A 21,973-nucleotide genomic window follows, 5' to 3' on the forward strand; every position below is an offset into this window, starting at 1 on the left:
GGACATCTATCTACTCAGGACCTTTATTGCTTTTTAAAGGAAGAATATGGCTTCCGCCACCAATCTAATTGCATGTTTTAGTCTCATTGCTGTCTTCTATGCACTTTTTTACCTTTTTGTCTCAATACTCTGCTAACTAAGTTTACATGTAGGATGGGTGAAGTTTACATCATGTAGTTTCACCTAAGAGAGGAAGAAAGAAAGCCATAGTGGTTTTTTAATGAACACAAAATGAAACAGGAAATGTGTTGCTGCTGACCACTGCCTCAACATGTTGTGCCATGTAGACAGTGTTATTTATTACATATATTTATGAAGCTACTTATTACCTATTAATTCTAAAAAGCAGAAATTACCAAAGTATGAATGTACAATTAGCTAGAAAAACAAGCTGTGAAATGGTCCATTACAAGCCAATCATCTCTCCTATGTACAATTTCTTGGCACAAATGGCAGTACTTCAATATGCCTGGGACCAATGTCAAATTGTATCTGTTGTTATGTCCCATCAAATTAAGGAATTTATTTTGCAAGATTTTAAGAATATATACTTTAAGTAGTGTCCGTTTTTTAAATAATATCCACTTTTCCTTAGACCATTTTGTATTGGTACAAATATAGCTACACCTACTGACCCCTAGATCAGACAATAAGCTTAGAGACAAGTGACTCAATGAAGTGGATAGATTTCACCAGGTAGATTTCAGAGAGATGTACTGTAAAATAGTGTTTAACACTTGGTATTAATAATACTTATTACCTGCCCCCAGTCCATACAACCAAACACTTTTATATGAACTGACAACCATCATTTTACACACATTAAGAGGAACCCTTTTGAACACGAGCAGTGTTAAACAAGTGACTCAATCGTTTATTTTTTTGTCCGTTGATTTCTTGTGTACTTTCGTAGCATAGTTGTACGCCATGTTTTGCATGCTTTTGATGAGACTATCACTCATGTTCTGCTCATTTTCTAATCTGTCCTGTGATGTGGTGGTGATGCATTAAAAATAAATTGTCTCCAAACATTGTGACGCTTTTCTATCAGGGTTCTGATTGCCAACATATGTACACAAAAGTACAAATGTTAAGAACACGTGTAATATAGTTGAGTTTACAGGGCTATGTTTCCACCTTGTAATGTGTTGGGATGATTCTCAATGAAGATTGACAATGACGAAAATATCAGTTAAAAGGTGATAGGAGTTGAACATCCTGTTCATGTGAAAGTTATTATTCATGCAAAATAAATAATGTACATGAAAATCTATTTAATAAATCAAAACCTCCCTCCAATTAATATAGCTAATTCATTTAATCGACAGACATTTTGTGCTGTCCTACAAATCATTGGCAGATTATCTAACTATATAAATTCCAAATACAATACACACTGAATAACAAATGTCAATGTATTATTTTTAATATGAAATAATATCAAATAGTATGTTTTTATTTTATATTGATCAATGTTATTGTCTGTGAACATCTGTAAATGGTAAAATAAAAAGTTTTTTCCATTAACCCGAATAACGTGAGATGTCTGAAAGAGACCACATTCTCAGAAAGACGCTCAAACTGTGGCGACAAAAAAAGTGAGGACTCATCTTAAGAAAAGTAAGACAGAATTTATCTAAAACAGTGATATTTCAGAACACACAGTACATGTACTTGCGATACTTTACAAAATTATTTACATCAATTTTTATTTTCAATGTATGCGCAGCATTGTTGATCATATCAAAAACAAAACCTGACTGGTAGCCAGAGACACCTGCAAGTTTCATTTTCTGCCAATTTCTTTTAGCCAGTTTCTCAAGCCCCTTTACTTATGGTTTGCTTGGAGGAAGACAATTGAATTTTTTGTTTTAGATAAAAAATTCATAAGGATTGTTTGACCTAGAAAAAAAGTGATCAATTATGCCTAAACATTAGAGTTCATTGGGAGCCTTCATCTCCCTGTGCAGAGTCCAGCATGTCCCACCAAACCCTTCCAACACTGGTGAGCCACATTGAACAATGCTCTGATTAATTCCATTTCAATACCAGTCATTACAGGAATTGAATTAACCATTAAATTCAAAAAGATCAACGCTGGACACATTGGTCATTTCCCAGTTCAAAACTCAATGTCAACTTCAATTCCTGGTTTGGCTGAGATGTGAATGGAATTAACCCAAACATTGCCATGGAGCGACCGTCCAACATGACCCCTCATCGTGGACCATTCCTTCACCCCTTCCTGAAGCTCCTTGTTGGGGTTAGATCTTGGGGCTTAGATCGCGGGGTCCTTTCACTAGGCCCTGCTCCTTGCGCATCACAGGCGCGTGAATGCTGCAGTCCCGTGCCTCACAGAAGCCAGGCACTCCTGCGTTGCCTGCCATGCCAGGCTGGCCTAAAGCGCCTGTGAAACCACGGGGCCCTCTGGGACCTGCCATACCGTTATTTGGCTCTGCTGGGTGGCCTGGCAGCCCTGTTGGGAAAAAAATAAAACAATTGGAGGTGGCGTCTTAACAGTTCTCTTGAAAAAGAAGACTTCCTGCTAACATAAATGTTGAATAAGAACCACACAATCCCTTTTGAAGTGAATCTGGAAGTGAGTTACAGATACTTTCCAACAATTCTAAGACAAGCAATTTTGAGGTAGACCTAAGAGTTTCACACCAGTGTAAACAATTGTGTACCTCTGAGGCCTTGCTGCCCATCGTGTCCTGGCAGACCTTTACCAGGCTCACCCCCCTTTCCTTTCGGACCTTTTGTACCTGTGGAGTAAAACAAAGAGCCTGTGAGTGAACTCTGAAGCTATGACACTACAAAGGTGCTCCACTAATTTTCACTTGAAATGAGCCTTTGTGATCAGAGTTTTGTTTACCAGTTATCAAGTTTGGTTGAACTAAGACAATTGGAGTACATACCTCTTTCCCCCTCTGCCCCCTTCTGACCATCCACTCCTGTGTCCCCTTGGATGCCCCTGGCTCCTTTGACTCCAGCTTTGCCCGCTTTACCCTGAGAGAGAGAGAGGTCAACATAACTTATCATCGTTTGGAATAAAGGCTTTCCTTAGTAGATATGGGTTGGTTTGGGGGATGTGTGACTCACGGGTTTGCCTGATTCTCCAGTTGGTCCCCTGGTTCCGGGCGGCCCAATGAGTGTGCGGTTGTTGATGGGGCAGCCTTGGGAACACTTGGCCCGGATGGAAGCTGCATACTGGGAGATCTGGGCTGTCACCACTCCTTTACACAGCTGCAATACCTGCTCATCTGTCAGCCCAGGGCCCTGAGGTCAAAAAACAGGCAATCAATCAACCAAGCAAGTAAACAATCGATCAATCAATCAGTCAGTAAAAGTTATTGCTAGATATGGGTCAATGTAAAATAAGGGGGAGACCCTTCCTCCAGGCAGACTGGAGTTGGCTCCTGATACGCACAGGGGCACCTGGCACTCCTTTAGGTCCAGAGCCACCTTTGACGCCCAGGTCACCGCCTGGACCTGGCTCTCCTCTGGAGCCTGGGATGCCGGGGGGTCCATTTCGTCCAACAATGCCATCAGGGCCAATGGTACCTCTCTCCCCTTGCTGCCATTCAGAGATGAGGGGAAGGAGGGAGACAGAGAGAGGGGGGGACACTGTTCAGTCACTGAATGCAGAAAGCCATGATTTAAACTCAATTATCTCAATACTTCTACCTAATCAAATCCTTTAATTCTCAATACTTCTACCTAATCAAATCATTTAATTCTCAATACTTCTACCTAATCAAATCATTTAATTCTCAATACTTCTACCTAATCAAATAATTTACTTCTCAATACTTCTACCTAATTAAAACAGTTCTATTAGGATGTTATAATGTAACAGGAACTCAACACTGTACAGTATGTGCTGTTGTGTCTGCTGTCATCTAGGAACAACCTATGGTGCCAGTATTGTGGTTTCTATGTGACATAGAATGAGTTAGGGTGAAAAAAACTCATACATTCACAGAATGAAGTATACAAACCTGTCCTTTGTCACCATGTGCTCCAAAACTTCCCTGTTTGGAAAGAGGAACAGAAGCATTTTTAGTAAGAAGAAAATCAGTCCCACTACATCAATGGAAACAGGAAGTAGAGACGTGAGTGACGTCGCCTCGGCATTGTCACATGATTACCTTGTCTCCTTTCCCTCCCTTCACTCCGGTTCTTCCAACCCCACCCTGAGGAAGGAGCAATCAGCATGTGAGATGACTCAGTAAGATGCCATGGCAATGATAGGACTGCTTTTTACAGCTTATCAGTCACAAAGGAAAGACCCAAACATAAACAGCAGATCACCAATACACATCCACTTTCACTTACTGGTGTGTGTGTGTTTGATTAACTGTGAGAAACTGATTGGTAATTTAGCAGTCTGATGGGGAATGTAAATAAAAGGTTACCTTCCCACCATCGGGACCTGGCTCCCCTTTGGCTCCCTAGAAACAAAGCATTAAATCAACAATTACATAATCATCAAAAGTGATGATAATTGTAGTGGTAATGACAATGTTTGAGTAATGACATATACACACAGGCTGAGCCTGCAGGCCTTTAGGTCCTGGTTTCCCTGGAACTCCTGCATCTCCTCTCTCTCCTTGAGGCCCCTATAATATGAAATACATATAGGTAAACTGCTGCAAATACTGTACACACACACTTTAGAATGAGAACCTTTGTTCAAAAACAGGAATTTTGTTGAATTTCCAATGACAGATCATCCTTAATTGTCTAAACATATAACCAGATACACGGTACTCTTGTCATAACATCTCTGACAGTTATGCTGGGGTTTTTAACTAAAACCAGCATGACCATCTTTGTTTTTACCTGACACTGAAACCTTTTCAGGGACTTTACCAACAGATCTGTTGTTTTCAGGGACTTTACCAACATATCTGTTAACTTCCTTGTTTTGACTGTCAACAATATCACATAGCTGTCTGTCCACCCACACAAAACCCTCAAGTAACATGGAATTTACATCTAATTAACAACAACACTGAGGGGAATTTACTGAGGAATGTGGAAGTGACAGTTTATGTACTGTGATCTGTAGTCTACTGTGCACATGTGATTGAGATTAGAGCACCTCATGTAGTGGTTATAATTAAACAGTAAGGCCCGAGGAGGTGTGGTATACGGCCAATATACCACGCCAAGGACAGTTCATAAGCACAACGCAACGCTGAGTGCCTGGACACAGCCCTTAACCGTAGTATATTGGCAATATACCACAAAACCCAGAGGTGCCTTATTGCTATTATAAACTGGTTTCCAACGTAATTAGAGAAGTAAAAATAAATGTTTTGTCATACCCATGGTATACGGTCTCATATACCACGGCTGTCAAACAATCAGCATTCAGTGCTCGAACCACCCAGTTTATAAAGCCTGTCTTACCCCAGCTCCTACTCTCCCAAGAGGTCCCCTCACACCACGATCCCCTCTCGCGCCCTAAGAGGGAAGACTGGCCATTATTCACAAAGTATTAATTTAAGTATTAAAAGTACATGTCCACTTTTAGTTTATTTAGTAAATATTTTCTTAACTCTTATTTTCTTAAAACTGCATTGTTCGTTAAGGGCTTGTAAGTAAGCATTTCACGGTAAGGTCTACACCTGTTGTATTCGGCGCATGTGCCAAATAACATTTCATTTGAATAAATGTACTGTACAATATAACAAATTACATCCATGTCATAACAGCAGAACAGGTCAACTAGACATGTTTGGATTATACATCTCAGCCATTGTGATGATGTCATCCTGATACCCAGCATGCAATTCTCCTTCACTTTACCTTTTGTCCAAACTCTCCAGGAAAGCCGATCACCCCAGGAACTCCAAGAGGACCCTGGAAAATAAACAGTAAATGTAGTTTGTTAGGAGAAATCCCATCAACAGATTCCTTATCTATTTATTACTAATTTAGTGGTTATCATACTGATACTCACATCCTCTCCGGGCTCCCCGTCACTGCCTGGCATGCCCCCTGGGCCTTGGTCACCCTGAGAGAGAGGAAAGAGAGAGATACAAAAAAAACTGAAATTGGAAGAGAAGAGAGCAAGGGAGACATTGCTACTATAGTTATGGCCAAAAGTGTTTAACAGCCACCTGACTCACGAAATCAACAATAGCAAAACCTTCAGTGAAAAGAACAGTATGCAGTTTAGGGAAAACACGCATAAACACACCATTTTTGGGGGGGAAACAGAGTAGTTTCTGTGAAGAGTAAGGGCCAATAACTTTTGAAAGCAACTACAGTACTTTCTGTGAAAACAACACTACTCCTCTCCCCCTAAACATACCTTGTGACCGGTCTCTCCTCTGCCTCCTGGCTCTCCAGGATACCCCTATAAAACACAGAAAGAAAAAGCATGTTAGTAGGATTAATGGTCTCCCTCCATGTAGGGAATAGCATAGTCTTTGTAGAGAAGGACAAACAAGAGGTCCAAATGGTATTGTTTGTATTTGGTATTTTTATTAGGATCCCCATTAGCTATTGCAAAGCAGCAGCTGCTCTTCCTGGGGTCCACACAACACATGAAATATAATACAGAATGACATAATACCGAACATCATTAGACAAGAACAGCTCAAAGACAGAACTACATACATTTTTAAAAAGGCACACGTAGCCTACATGTCAATGCATACACACAAACTATCTAGGTCAAATAGGGGAGAGGCATTGTGCCGCGAGCTGTTGCTTTATCTATTTTTTGAAACCAGGTTTGCTGTTTATTAGCACAATATGAGATGAAAGGAAGTTCCATGCAATAAGGCCTCTATATAATACTGTACGTTTTCTTGAATTTGTTCTGGATTTGAGAACTATGAAAAGACCCCTGGTGGCATGTCTGGTGGGATAAGTGTGTGTGTGTTTGAGCTGTGTGTAAGTTGACTATGCAAACAATTTGGGATTTTCAACACATTAATGTTTCTTATAAAAAGAAGAAGGGATGCAGTCAGTCTCTCCTCAACTCTTAGCCAAGAGAGACTGGCATGCAGAGTATTTATATCATCCCTCTGATTACAATTAAGAGCAAAACGTGCCACTCTGTTCTGGGCCAGCTGCAGCTTAACTAGGTCTTTCCTTGCAGCACTGGACCACACTACTGGATAATAATCAAGATTAGACAAAACTAGAGCCTGCAGAACTTGCTTTTTGGAGTGTGGTGTCAAAAAAGCAGAGCATCTCTTTATTACGGCTAGACCTCTACCCATCTTTACAACCATTGAATCTATATGTTTTGACCATGACAGTTTACAATCTAAGGTAACGGCAAGTAATTTAGTATCCTCAACTTGTTCAACATCCACACCATTCGGCAGGGTAGCCTAGTGGTTAGTGCGTTGGACTAGTAACCGAAAGGTTGTAAGTTCAAATCCCTGTCATGACTTCTGCCGAAGTCGGCCCCTCTCCTTGTTCGGTTGACGTCACCACCGATCTATGTTTCCCTGTTTGTTTGGTTTTGTCTTAATTGTACACACCTATTTATGATTCCCTGATTATGTTCATTATTTAACCCTCTGGCTTTCCTGTTTGTCTTGTCCGTGATTGTTCCCTGTTTTGTTGTTGTTGGAGGTGTTTCTCCCAACCCTGTTATTTTGCTGTGGGAGAGTTTTGATTGTGGTTTTTTGAGTAAACACGTTTGTTTGCACTCATCCTTGTGTCCTGCGCCTGACTCCGCTACTTCTCTAAACAAAATCATTACAATCCCCGAGCTGACAAGGTACAAATCTGTCGTCCTGCCCCTGAACAGGCAGTTAACCCACTGTTCCTAGGCCGTCATTGAAAATTTAAATTTGTTCTTAACTGACTTGCCTAGTAAAATAAATAGAAAATTACCAGTTTCAGCTGAGGTCTAGCATTTAAGAAATGATTTGTATCAAATACAATGCTCTTAGTTTTAGAGATGTTCAGGACCCGTTTATTACTGGCCAGTGAGATGAATGGTGTGACGGATAGACAGACATCCATCTTACATTATAGCCCATCTCCCCATGGTCCCCTGAGAATCCAGGTGCTCCAATCTGACCCTGTGGAAGAGAAAGGATGAGATGGAAGACATTTTAGACAGGGGAAATGGAAGTTGAAGTCATAAGATAAAAAATAAATAGTTATTCAACCACGGTTTAACCATGGTCACAAAGTGAGGTTGAATGGCGCTACCTTTTCCCCTTCTGTTCCCTCAGGACCCTGTTTCCCTTCTGCTCCAGTTGATCCCTGAGAAGAAAGGTTGGGGGAAAAAATGTCTCAACATGGCCAGAACAAATAACAATAATTTGTATGTTGTTTATATGTTAAATGGAAATGATCACATCACATAGCCTGTTTGAGGCTTTCACATCATAAAGTCTTGTATTGCTTCTAGTGAGAGCTGTGTAAGGAGCGAAGTGAAGAATTGATTTGAGCATGTTGAGAAGACAGTGTGTGCTGAGTTGTGGTAGCAACTCTGAGTGGTGGCAACAATTGTGATTGGATAGTGTTGAGTTGTGGTGGCCACCATGTTTACCTTGATACCTCCAGTTCCATCAGGACCACCAGGCCCTGCCTCACCAACTGGACCCTAGAAAAAGACAAAGAACTAAATACATGAGTAGAGCCAGACAGAAACATGCTGGGGATTTTATATCAAATTTCCTTACACTCATTTGAGGAAGCACTTTATTTTACGCTACAGAAATGACCAGGTAGTGGATTTCCTTAGAAAATCCATGGTACAATGGTAATTACACAATAATAACCTATGGTTTGTTTATTTGAGATTAATTGAAATAAAATCTCTGATATCAAACCATATATGGTTACCTACAAAACATAACAGCTGCATTGTGTCAATACTCACAGTCTCACCCGTTACCCCGACTCCTCCGCGTGGCCCCTCCATACCGATGTCACCCTGTTGAGGATAAGGAACACACTCAGGCATAGAGACAGTTTCAAAATGTCAATTAAGATTTTTTTGGTGTAATTAGCTGATATTTGTGATGGTATAGTGGTATTCTATGATGTCATGCTGGTACTCTGTGATATCTCTGTGGTACAGTGGGGGTCTATAATGTCATACCTTTTTGCAGGTTTTACCTGATGGATGCGGTAAAGAAGTCAATGAAATGCAAGCCATTCCAAATGACCATATTGGCACACATTCATCAACTCTGATCCAACAAAGTGGATATTCATAACAGGGTCAATGTGGTTACTTAGATGCGATTTGGATATATTTCTCTGTTTTCTCTGTATAACATTTCCAAGTTGTCCCTTTTCAGGTTTAGAAGTGACTGCTAAATGCTAACTTCCGTTCGTATAAGTTGGTTAGCATAGCTAGCATACTGAAATCGGTGGTGGTAGTCAAAGTCATTTTTAACTGTAATACAGTTGATTGGTGACGATGACATGAACATGTGTTGGGGTTGACATCCATAAAACCATTATACTCCAATTTTTACCTCACCATAGTGTGAAATACACATATAAACAATAGGTTAAATGTAGGATATTTTTGCTACGGGCAGTGAAAAGTTTCAGGATCTTTCCCCCATGGCCCTTTCCCCCACTCGTTTCCATGGCAAATCCATTGTTTTGGTCAGGTTCGATTGACGTCAATACTGCATCTATGGGGATTCAAACTGAATTGTGTGGTGTCAGACTGGTTCTCTGTTATGTCATACTAGTGATCTGTGGTGTCTTATGGTGCTTTCAAGACAACTCAGAATCTCGGAAACTCTGAGTTAAAATGTACCTATGTTTTTTGCGTAGCGCTTCCTGTTGGTCAATTCTGATATTTCCAAGTGGAAAACTCGGACCTCATCATTCTACAACAAGTTTTTAAGAGTTTCTGAGTTCCAAGTTGTCTTGACCGTGGCAATACTGGTTCTCTGTAATGTCACACTGGCACTCGGTGATGTCATTTTGGAATTCCTTGATGTCATACTGGTTCCCTGTGATGTCATATTGGTTCTCGGTGGTATAACAGGGGTTTTATGTGATGTCATGCTGTTTCTTGTAGGTTTAAACTTTAGTCAAACATTATGGCGGCTTGAGCTGTTATTAGTGAACATTCAAATAAGATTTTGTGAAGGGCCACACTGTTTTTGATATGGGGTTATAATGGCTTTTTAGGTAGAGGGTGATTTTGTTTTATGTGATCCATATTTTGTATGATGCCGGTCTCGTTTTGAGGAAGGGTCTTTACCTTCAGTCCTAGCACCCCAGTCTCACCTGGATCGCCAGGAAGACCAGGCAAGCCCTGTAGGAGAGAGAAAGAATGAGAGACAAGGTGCAAAAGAATGGAATAAAGTATAGACCGAGAGAGAGAATGATAAAGAGAAAGGGTGATCATAGTTGTTGAAGCTCAGCCTCTCACCTCAACTACACAACAGTGCCACTCTTCAGTTCTGAATAATAAAGAGATCACCATCTACTGGCCATAATCAATATAGAAAAAGTTACATTGCTTGTGCAATGTCGCAGAATTTAGACCAGAGCATAGAAACAGATCAGAGCAAAACAATGAAAGAGAGATACATTACATCTGTGATATCCTCTGGAGGCCTCTTACTTACCTGGGCTCCAGAGAAACCAGAGGCACCGTCCTCCCCATCAGGCCCGGATTCACCCTGTAGTGATGGCAAAAGTCAATACAGCTGTTGAGTCAAGTTCAAGTGTAATGTTGATGCCAGACTTTGTAGTTACAAACATTCCTCCCAGGGAAATACTGTTTCTCTTTTGAGGTTGTGGCAAGCGTGTTTGCCGTGGGGTTGGGCAACCTGGGTTCAAGCCCTCGCTTAGGGAGTTGGATAGTGTCTAAGGCTGATTTGGGTGAGGTCTTTTATTTTACTTTTTCACTTCCTCACCTCAGGCCCTGTGTCTCCTCCTCTTCCTAGAACTCCTTTGAATCCTTTGTACCCCTGAACACAACACACATGAACAATATCAACAACATTCCTCCAATAGGGATATGAGCAGTGATTCATTGATTAAGCACAATGGAGGGTGTAATTTGGCATGCACTATGAATTTGATATAGTGATTATACAGCAATTAACACTCACCTCCCGTCCCTGAGCCCCAGGGAAGCCATCTTTACCTTGCAGTCCTCTGGCTCCCTAGATGGACAGACAGATAGACAGACAGACAGAGACACACAGACAGACTGATATTTTGTTTAGTCCAGAAAACCGAAGGATACCACAGGATGGTGGTGGATGGGGTGAGTTTCCGCCATACAATGCAAATCACTTAAGGACCCAGTGAATGCTATATAAATGCCATTTAATCAGTATTAACATGTTGGGGCTAGGGGGCAGTATTTTCACGGCCGGATAAAAAACGTACCGATTTAAACTGGTTACTACTCTTGCCCAGAAACGAGAATATGCATATAATTAGTAGATTTGGATAGAAAACACTCTAAAGTTTCTAAAACTGTTTGAATGATGTCTGTGAGTATAACAGAACTCATATGTCAGGCCAAAACCTGAGAAGATTCCATACAGGAAGTGCCCTGTCTGACAATTTGTTGTCCTTCTGTTGCATCTCTATCGAAAATACAGCATCTGTGCTGTAACATGACACTTTCTAAGGCTTCCATTGTCTCTCTAAAGCCACCAGAAAGTGGAATGGGGTGTCTGCTGTCTCTGGGCAAAGTACAGCAGCAGAGTTTGTAAGTGGTCAGCCTGGGGACAGTGAGACTGAGATGCGCGGTCACGAGACTTCTCCATTTTTTTCTTTCAGCCTTTGAATGAATACAACGTTGCCCGGTTGGAATATTATCGCTATTTTACGAGAAAAATAGCATAAAAATTGATTTAAACAGCGTTTGACATGCTTCTAAGTACGGTAATGTAATATTTCGAATTTTTTTGTCACGAAATGCGCTCGCGCGTTACCCTTCAGATAGTGACCTGAACGCACGAACAAAACAGAGGTATTTGGATATAACTATGGATTATTTGAAACCAAAACAACATTTGTTGTTGAAGTAGAAGTACTGGGAGTGCATTCTGACGAAGAACAGCAAAGGTAATCCAATTTTTCTAATAGTAATTCTGAGTTTAGTGAGCCCCAAACTTGGTGGGTGTCAAATTAGCTAGCCTGTGATGGCCGAGCTATGTACTCAGAATATTGCAAAATGTGCTTTCGCCGAAAAGCTATTTTAAAATCTGACATAGCGTTTGCATAAAGGAGTTCTGTATCTATAATTCTTAAAATAATTGTTATGTATTTTGTCAACGTTTATCATGAGTAATTTAGTAAATTCACCGGAAGTTTTCGGTGGGTATGCTAGTTCTGAACATCACATGCTAATGTAAAAAGCTGGTTTTTGATATAAATATGAACTTGATTGAACCAAACATGCATGTATTGTATAACATAATGTCCTAGGAGTGTCATCTGATGAAGATCATCAAAGGTTAGTGCTGCATTTAGCTGTGGTTTTTGGTTTTTGTGACATATATGCTTGCTTTGAAAATGGCTGTGTGATTATTTTTGGCAGGGAACTCTCCTGAAAAAATCTAATGTTTTGCTTTCGCTGTAAAGCCTTTTTGAAATTGGACAATGTGGTTAGATTAACGAGAGTCTTGTCTTTAAAATGTTGTAAAATAGTAATATGTTTGAGAAATTGAAGTTATAGCATTTTTTAGGTATTTGTATTTCGCGTCACGCGATTCCACTGGCTGTTGACTAGGGTGGGACGTAGCCCATAGAAGTTAATCAGCAAAGTGCATGGATGTTTGCTGTTTATAAGGTTCTAAATTCCACTTGCATGGCGTTGAGCGTTAGGTTAGAGTCTTCGTCCTACCTTGGGCCCTGCAAACCCAGCGAACCCTGGCTCTCCTGGCTCACAGTTACAGTCTGTTGGCCCCTCCTCCCCCAGAGAAGCCTCCCCACCACCAGGGGCCTGGAGCGACTCTTCGTAGTAGGGCTCCTGCTCGTATGGCACCTGCAGTTATAACATGATTTCACATTACATGACAGAACACAATGTTACATGACATGCCATTACTAAACATTACACATAACATACTTTCCCCCTTGACTTCCCCTCACCTGTGTGGTGGTGGTGTAGGGGTAGGAGTCCTCTGTGATCATGCTCACGCTGGTGGGGGCTGGTGCATAGGGATCATATCCAGATGAGGGTTGCGGCTCCTCATAGCTGTGAGTGTGCTCCGGTGGGTATTCCTCTGCCAGCGAGGAATGTCGAGCGGTGGAGGGGTTTAAGTGAGGCAAGTGAGAGGGAAATGTTTGCATTCTACAGGTTAGTTCATGTCAAAGGTAGCATCATACCATAGAGTTTGTACTGTAGTAGTAGTTAGTGTCTGACTGTACACCTAGTGTACTTATACGGAGTGTACAAAACATTAAGAATACCTGCTCTTTCCATGACAGACTGACCAGGTGAAAGCTATGATCCCTTATTGATGTCACTTGTTAAATCCACTTCAATCAGTGTGGACGAAGGGGAGGAGACAGGTTAAAGAAGGATTTTTAAGCCTTGAGACAATTGAGACATGGATTGTGTATGTGTGCCACTCAGAGGGTGAATGAGCAAGACAAAATATTTCTGTGTCTTTGAACGGGGTATAGTAGTAGGTGCCAGGCGCACTGGTTTGTGCCAAGAACTACAACGCTGCTGGGTTTTTCACACTCCACAGTTTCCCGTGTGTATTAAGAATGGTCCACCACCCAAAGGACATCCAGCCAACTTGACACAACCGTGGGAAGCATTAGAGTCAACACAGGCCAGCATCCCTGTGGAACACTTTCGACCGCTTGTAGAGTCCATGACCTGAAGAATTGAGGCTGTTCTGAGGGCAAAAGGGGGTGCACACTCAATATTAGGAAGGTGTTCCTAATGTTTTGTACACCCAGTGTATATTTTGGATCCAGGTGGGTATTAAAATACTTTATAATCTGACCACACCTGTCGATTTCCATCCAATGATGTATACAAACCCTGGATTGCTGATGCTATGTATTGGCCATTGAGAGGCTTTGAAGCCACAGGTCAGCCATATTGGCACTTCCCAGTAGGAGCAGTCCTCCATAGGAATTAATGGAATTCTACAGTATTTCAATGAAATGTTCCAAGTATTTAAGTATTTTTGTGTTGCGGTGGGGACAGACATTGTTCCCACCAGCAATTCACATTATTCATGAAAAATGCGTTGGTTTGTTGATGCATATAAGCCATTTGGAGGAGGCATAAAGGGGTTCTTGAAGGCTTGGACCAAACTCTGGCTTTTGACTAGAGGAAGGGACTTTGCTATGTTGTAGTTATTACCTGGTTGTGGGTATCCTGAATGCTCATAGTTGTCGACCAAGGAGCCCTCATAGGTGTGTTCATCACCTAATATGACACAAAACAATAATTGAAAAAGCCTGAAACAATAATTGAACAAGCCTGAAACCTCCCCAGTATAATGATAGTCTGTTTACAAAACAAATTAGCCTGTTATTAGATAGATAAACCAATGTAATGTTTGTACACAATTATCAAAAATGATTCATTGTGGTGACATGAGAATATAAGTCTATACATTTTAACCACAATCTAGGTCAACTGAAATAAAATCAAGATATAACCTACTGTTTTTGCTTACCTCTAAAAATGTGGATAATTTGCAGTAGCTATTGGCGCGAAGGCTAATGGTGCTAACAATGCACGTCAGGCAGCTCACCTGAGTGGTAACCAGAGTACTCGTCCTGCGCGTGGGAGGGGAGGATGCACAATAGGAGCACGAGCAGCGGCGAGATAACCGACACCTGTAGAAAAGGCGGGAAAAACAAAGCAAGGTTAAAACGACCATGTAGGCTGTAGCCTATTTCGTCGGCGCTATAAAGATAAACAAAAGGTAATGGTTGGAAGACCTACCTTTGTTGGAAGATTGAAGACCTCTCTGCTCAAAATGAATAGCCTGCATGCGCTCTTATTTCGTTACACTTTTAACTCCTTCTTAAATTAATACATGTTTTGAGGACGAAAAATTAGGTGACTGTAGACGTCTAGGCTAATGAAGGCTAATGGATTACTATGTACGTTTTATACCCAAATATCATAGCCCTTTTAAAATGTCTGCTATATCGCCCTCTGGTGGTGTTTACGCACATAACTCCTTCAACTCAAGACCCTGCTTTCTTGTCTAGGCATTCCAGACATGTATTAATTGCCCACTTGTAGGCTATGTAACATATATGAATAATATTCAACATTTATATGGTCTATATTTGACTAATTTCTTGACAAACATCAGATTTCATACCAATCATAATATGACATCTGTAAGGTCTATAGTCATATATCATATAGGCCTGCAGTAAGCCTAGGCTACAGTTGGAGTAGTCTAAATGTCTACATTTAGGCCTACCTACTAGTGCCCATGATTAATCTGCTAAATAAGAAAAATGCGAACTTTTTTTCATAAAACTGTGTATACTGTATGACAAGCAGCAAGTGTGTGTATCCTACTTCAAAATGAATTCACAGAAGCAACAATTTCTGGAGTTGTTGCTTGGGGTTGTTGAAATAAAAATTGGGCTGCAAGGTGGCCTATCAGACCATCACTAGAAAAGGCTATATGTTATTAGGGGAGATGACCAAAGATGGTCTGTGGTTGGGTAGTTGGCCGGAAAATTGGGTACATATTTGTTAAAAGACACACTGGAACATGTCACGAAGCCTACATTTCTGGTATTGAGCCATATGGCTAAATCATGTCCAAAAATAGAGTAGCATCTTTTTATTTTCCAGAGAGAAAATGGGCCAATAAACTGAAGTCATATCCTTGGATTAACAGCAGCCTATTGGATGTCACATGACATGAGACATGTGGGAGGAGATTCTGCAGGGATCAGCCACCCAGGTGATAGGGTTGTATTATGCTCTGTAGATTTAGGCAAGAGCTCATCTGTGCCTTGAACAAGATGGAGATGAGAAATACAAGCTCAAAAAGCTCTTTGTTAGGGTAAAACCACAGGCTGAGCCACAGCAGTTCTCAGGCCCTTATCACATTCCAGGGCACTTTCTCTGTACTCTAAAGGCTCTCTTCATCCCACTCCTCTGAGACAGTAAAAGGCCTTTTCTCTGTTTGCTGTGATGTCAAGCAGCCGTCTGTCCACCATGAGTCCACCACTTTCCATCCATGCCATTTCCAGCTTTTTATTCAAAACTCCAGAGGACATCATCAATAAAACACTTGTGCAGTAGTCTATAATGGACTTAAATACATTATTAAAAGACAATGAATAAGAGCACCTGAACAATAAATACATGTCAGTGTATACATGACAAATGGTACTCAATGATAACACAGATAATTTAGTCTATCTGTTGAAATAAACCAATTGATTTGGAGTATTCCATACATTACCTGGGCAAGTACCCAGAATGCTTTGCAATGCCATACGTCTGCCTGGTGGTGTAAATCGGTGATCCCCACCGACCTCCAGGCCCCCTGGGCCACTGAGGTGCAGTGTGGGATACAGACTGCACACCTCCACTAACCCTAATCCTTCCATATGAACAGTTAGTATTCATGAAAAAGCTTCCTTACTTAGACTAATTCTCCAATATAATCACTGTTCATTGAATAGTAATACACTATCCACAAAGAATTCCTGCAACAAGAAGAAAAGCAACTGCTTCCATCTGTATCCAGTGTAAACTGAGATCCTGGACTTCTTGAATGATGCAAATTTGATATTGTTAATTTATATTTATCTACCGTTAACAAAAAAACATACATTTACCCAAACTGTCGAACAACAAAATCACCTCTCAAAGTTGTAAGGTTTTAAGCTTTGTCGGTTGACTTGCTGTTGTGTGCAGTGGAGTGCTCTGTAGGGTAAATAAAGTCAAATCGGCACATTCCTGAGAAACGTACAAACTAAAGTAATTACCTCCTAACTACCCATAATTCAGAGGGAACTCAAACACTGTTAGGGGCTGCATGTGACCCACTAGGCTAATCATCCTGAAAATAGGTCACATAGTATTCATTTAAACACCAATGTATATTTAGGTTTCTTTATGCTCACAACACACCAGGTAAATCAGTCCATGTCAAATACATTCTCACACAGTACCAAAAATAAACCCTCATTACCGCATCATTACACAACCAATAGTTAGATTAGGTTCCCCAATCCAGCATCACTAAATACACCACCTGCGGACCAGAGAACCTAGGCCCAAGAACCACACTACACTATTGGACCAAACACAGAGTTCACATCCAGAACCTGGCATAGCAACATCTCAGAAACCTTCTTAGACCATAGTCCCTGCTCTGCTTGCTTACCTTCACCCTGGGGCCTCCCATGGTGCTGGTTATGTCTGTTTGGTTCTGTATAATCCACTGAGACCAGACCCTCACTCAACGTATCGGATAGTCCACAGGTTTATTTTAAATAAAGACAGAAAAGTCCAGTTTATTTCCTCCCTGAACTGTGCTCCTTACAGCATTCTCGCTCCCCACTCACGGCACTGGTTCCCCTTCCTCTCCCTCTCTCAGGTATCCATAAGGTTCTCAGGCAGCCTCTTCTCCTCGACAGGGTGAGAAATACCTGAGTCTAACCCTAACCCCAAATACACACAGGGGCAGAGACCCAGACAGGAGAGAGAGAAGAGGGTTGAGAGAGTAAGGAGAATATAATAAATACAGAGAGGGGGGTTTAAAATAGAGAGGAGGAGACTAGCGCAGGGTCCATTTTGTTGTGAGCATTTCAGTAGACTGACACAGTTCTGCAGGTGGTGAATACCCCAATAACTAAAAACATTCACAAGTTGACATTTGGAGCTATGTTCAAGTAGTACAGTGAAGGTTAAGGTCAATTCTACAGTCATTCAGTCCAAAAAAATCTATTGACATTCTGATAATGAATTGAATACCAATTAAAAGTAACGGTTTAACAGGTGATCAAACTCAGTACCAATTGAATAGTCTTGTGACAGATATTGAAAATTATTTTTACCCCATCTTTAAAGACTGCAGATGCACATTGACTCCAGGCCTGACCTTCTGTGTCCTTTTGACCTGCTGGTAAAAGTGTGCCAGCTATGACACTCCTGTCCAACATTCCATACAGTAGACACTGAGAAATGCACAAACTGCCCTGAGGGGCCTCAACCAATAGGGTTGGCCTGGGCGGGGCCATTTACACCTAAATTATTACATGAATATATTTATCTAATGGAAATGTATAGATTTTTCTGACTATTTCAAGTCGCAATATGGAAAGACATTGACAAATGTTTATGCAGAGTACTTGTTAAAAAAGGATGTCATCCATGAATTCAAGTAATTGTGGCTTTACAACAGAAGTCATTTTTCTGGTTCTCTGAATACTTCTAAATAAAGGCCATCATACACACAAAAGCTTTTACACACAGATTATCACCATGGTCATTACAGTACACATATGAAGCTTTTATTCTCTATTCAAAGTTCAAACACAATGTTGTTTAACTTTAAACCTCAAACTTTTTTTGGAAGTGAATCAAATAGAGGGGTAATTCTGAATGTACAACAGAATTCCCAGAATCGTGTTCTAACAGTTTATTTACATTCTGTAATCTAATACAACAGGCATTTAATAACCCCTCAGTTTAAGACAAATGTTTAGAGCTGCACTGTTGCTTTAAAATATCATCATTAGATTACATCAAAGAAAGATTTGTCTGTGAGTCAAACTACAATATCGACACACGCATACCATTTAGTATGAAGCCATGAATTGGACACTTAGTATGAAGGCGTGCATTCTAAGTGGTACGCTATTATGAACATTGGAACGTAGCTTTGGTTGGCTCCTTGACTAATCTCTGGTTTTCCAAGCCAAAGTACTAAACTTGAAAATCACTTCTCTTCCTTTTTCTTCTTTTTCTTCTTTTTCTTCTTTCGATCATGAGGTCTCTCATCCGGCGAGCAGGAATCCCTACGAATGTCCACACACATTCAATTCACCAAACATACATACAGCCAAAGCATTCATCAACCACTAAATGTCTGCAACCAGCCTTGATGGTGACTTCATACAAAAACACTGTCAGATTTGAATGCATGAGACAATGATATTCAGTCAATCCACTACTCTGACTCACCTCTTTCTCTTCTTCTTGCTCTCCTTCTCTCGGCTGCGCTCCTGGCTCTGCTCTGGGCTGGGGTCTTTGCTGTGGTGGTGTTTGTGGTGGGAGCCGTGTCCATCCCTGGAGCTGACATGAGATTGGCGGGACTCTGTGGAGGCAGACCGCCTGTCCTCAGACCTTCTCCTGAGAGACAAACGGTTCAGTGGAGTCAGTTTTTATTTTTTACATGCTCCTCAGATAAGTATTACAGTACTAATTGGATTTTGTATGAGCCATCATGTAGGTAAGAAGACCATTTTTGGATTACCTGTGAGGGGCGTTTTTGGACTCTCTAACCTCTTCCTTCCTCTCCTCCTCTTTCCACTGACTGGACAGTTCAACAGAGTGAACATTAATTACCTCCCGAATCACCTGCAGGATTCATGAAAAACATAGCCAGATATAACACACACACACACACCTCAAAGTAAAGTACATCCATTAACATTCTATTGAAACAGTCACACCCCCACACACCTCAGTGTAGGACTTCTTGGTGTTGTGGACGTTCTTTGCTCTGTAAGACTGCCGCCGTCTCTTGTAGTCCCTCATCTCAGCCATCAGCTCCAGGTGAGACTTGTGCTCGTTCTGATCGTTACCTGAAGAACAGAAGCAAACACAACAGGCTCACTGGAATTAATTTAGAGGAACAATTCATAGGAAAATTGGTTTAAACCATACTACTGATCTCAATAGTTAATGTTTATAGGCCTACCCTTTTTGAGCTTGGCCACCAAATCAACATAGAGGTCCTCGTTGTTGGTTGCAACAGCTTGATCCTTCTGTTGGCTAGCTTCCCTTGTCACGTGATCAAAAAGAGCCAGTCGGTCTGCCACAGTAAGGTCACAGATAGTTCTCTTGTGGTTCTGAGGAACTTCTGAAGGATCTGTGGAGTATTCACCTGCAGTACAATGAAAAGGGCTTTAAACACACTCACATGCTACAACAGAGTACAGATAGAGTCATGAGAAGTCACTAATTCAAAAGCTTTTAAGAACACATTGATCACATTCAGATGATCACTCACACCTTCAGTATTAAAGGGTTAAAAAAGAGTAAAGGCCTTTCCCCAACACGTACAGGGAAAATGTGTGTGTACATGTGTGTAATGCCGCCAACAGCGGCAGCATGTTTGAAAGGATATGGCATTAAAGGATACTGCACGTAATCAGTAAGCCTGAACGAGGGAAGAACCTCCTGTATTTACTCACCCCTGTCACTGAAAACAAAACACAGAACACGTACAGATGACAAACTCAAAGAAACTAGATCATAAAATAAAAAACAACAGCCACCATATTTAGCCGTGTTTATAATGAATTAATGCATGTTAACGGAGACCTTTTTAGACATGGGAAAGGCACTGAAGACCTACGAGCTTGGTAAGAGAAATCGAAACGTTGGTTGTTCTTTGGTGAAATGACCATTAAAGAATAAAATAATAAAAGCATAAATATTTTGTGGGGCATGTCTACCACAGAGTCGAACTGATGCTGATGGCCATCAATACAAGCATAGGGTTTTATCAGTGACCTAACACTAATGTAAGGGTGTAATGACCTTACTTTGGCTGTACAGTCCCTCTGTCCTAATTGACGGTGCACTTGCTCTTGCTTGTAGAATCACTTGTTGCTGCGTGTGTTTGTCTACAGGTGAGGCAGAACACAAAGAAAGATATGAGACAAGCATTGGGCTTCCCCAACCCAGGGTCAGTCCAGGGAATTTTGGCTATTACATTAAGTTGAGATTCACCTCGCAGTGGACTAGTGTGACACTCACCCATTGTGAAGCTGGTAATGCTGGCATTCTCATAACACATAGAGGGGTCATACATCTCAGCCTTGGGAAAGGAAAGGAGTTTACTTTTTAGAAAAGCTTTTAAGAACATAATAACAGATAGATTGTTGCATAATTAGGGTGGAGAGTTTTTCCTGATCATTTGACTTCACCACTTTGGGCCGCTCTAGTTATAGGGTCCAGTTTTCTAGGTCTGACCCTATTGTCAGGAAAAACTCCTTACCCTAATGACAAGCTACACCAAAAGGTGTTGATGGCTCAGTTGATATTTCATTAGAGTATGTGTGTGCATATGTGATACAGTATAGCTCTATAACCTGTTCCTCATGGGAGTATCCCATCTGGCTGAGTTGGCAGGTGGCTTTGTGTCTCTCCATGCTCCTGCTTGGCACTCTGTGGTTCGGGTCATAGGGGCACACCTCCATCGGCTCCTGTGGAAGGTCATTTACAAGTTATAATCTCATCTCTGCTTGTTGTAGCATGCATGTCATGTATACAGAGACTTAAAGAATCTCCCATCATCTATGGTTTTCCCATTTATTTGGAGGCCTCATATCTAGCTAGCTACACATTCACAACAGATGGTGCACATTTTAAATATGGATTTTCGGATATTAGCTCAGGTAACGTTATGAAAACATTGATTATGGGGTGAACTAGTCCTATAAAGAACGCCGCGCTTTCAGGACTAGGAGAACCATCCATCGTATCTGCGGAGTTGAATAAATATAGCTAACTAGCTTCCTAACCTACCTGAACTGAGCCGTTGTCCAGGTCCTGTCTCCATCCCAGCGTCTCGAACAGCTCATTCAGTTGTCTCTGGCAGTTCTCGGTGAACTCCGTCAACTCTTCCAAACTTCGCAGACGAGCCTGGAGCGTTTGATTTTCTGGTGAATCGCACATGTCGTAGTCAGGTAAAATCTAAATTGTGTTTACATTAAAAGGGGTTTCCTTACATTTGACTAGTTCATGTCCGACCTATATTGGATATGCAGATTTTCGAACGTTGTTCAGCACCACTGC

At 41.1% G+C, this 21,973-nt stretch overlaps 2 protein-coding genes across 2 annotated transcripts; both read right to left on the minus strand.

Moving 5' to 3' along the window:
- Positions 1–1,302: 1,302 nt before the first annotated feature.
- On the minus strand, positions 1,303–18,315 carry LOC115176666 (collagen alpha-2(IX) chain). The gene is made up of 26 exons (XM_029736826.1): positions 17,328–18,315; positions 14,709–14,793; positions 14,312–14,377; positions 13,078–13,211; positions 12,830–12,970; positions 11,079–11,132; positions 10,881–10,934; positions 10,590–10,643; positions 10,220–10,273; positions 8,870–8,923; positions 8,537–8,590; positions 8,194–8,247; positions 8,007–8,060; positions 6,326–6,370; positions 5,972–6,025; positions 5,818–5,871; positions 5,419–5,472; positions 4,551–4,622; positions 4,419–4,454; positions 4,152–4,196; positions 4,002–4,034; positions 3,431–3,577; positions 3,103–3,279; positions 2,919–3,009; positions 2,688–2,765; positions 1,303–2,476 (listed from the first exon to the last, which is right to left on the minus strand). The coding sequence occupies exons 1-26, from the start codon at positions 17,346–17,348 to the stop codon at positions 2,265–2,267; spliced, it is 1,977 nt and encodes a 658-aa protein (XP_029592686.1). The 5' UTR covers positions 17,349–18,315; the 3' UTR covers positions 1,303–2,264.
- Positions 18,316–18,437: 122 nt separating this feature from the next.
- snrnp48 (small nuclear ribonucleoprotein 48 (U11/U12)) lies at positions 18,438–21,964 on the minus strand. Its single transcript, XM_029736827.1, has 9 exons — positions 21,704–21,964; positions 21,268–21,381; positions 20,933–20,993; positions 20,719–20,799; positions 19,869–20,054; positions 19,631–19,752; positions 19,422–19,525; positions 19,130–19,297; positions 18,438–18,963 (listed from the first exon to the last, which is right to left on the minus strand). The coding sequence occupies exons 1-9, from the start codon at positions 21,851–21,853 to the stop codon at positions 18,885–18,887; spliced, it is 1,065 nt and encodes a 354-aa protein (XP_029592687.1). The 5' UTR covers positions 21,854–21,964; the 3' UTR covers positions 18,438–18,884.
- Between the last annotated feature and the right edge of the window lie 9 nt (positions 21,965–21,973).

The sequence above is a fragment of the Salmo trutta genome, chromosome 37 (genome assembly GCF_901001165.1).
Source record: "Salmo trutta chromosome 37, fSalTru1.1, whole genome shotgun sequence".
NCBI lineage: Eukaryota > Metazoa > Chordata > Actinopteri > Salmoniformes > Salmonidae > Salmo > Salmo trutta.

Bases quoted from the DNA above. Each gene is read 5' to 3' on its own strand.
- snrnp48 (XM_029736827.1), bottom strand. From the start codon at position 21,853: ATGTGCGATTCACCAGAAAATCAAACGCTCCAGGCTCGTCTGCGAAGT. The intron at 19,753-19,868 runs GTAGGCCTATAA...TCTGTTCTTCAG, and splicing joins GGTGGCCAAGCTCAAAAAGG to GTAACGATCAGAACGAGCAC. The intron at 19,298-19,421 runs GTAATCCAAAAA...TTTGTCTCTCAG, and splicing joins TCCAAAAACGCCCCTCACAG to GAGAAGGTCTGAGGACAGGC.
- LOC115176666 (XM_029736826.1), bottom strand. From the start codon at position 17,348: ATGGGAGGCCCCAGGGTGAAG. The intron at 8,248-8,536 runs GTAAACATGGTG...CTTTCTTCTCAG, and splicing joins ATGGAACTGGAGGTATCAAG to GGATCAACTGGAGCAGAAGG. The intron at 3,010-3,102 runs GTGAGTCACACA...TCTCTCTCTCAG, and splicing joins CTGGAGAATCAGGCAAACCC to GGTAAAGCGGGCAAAGCTGG.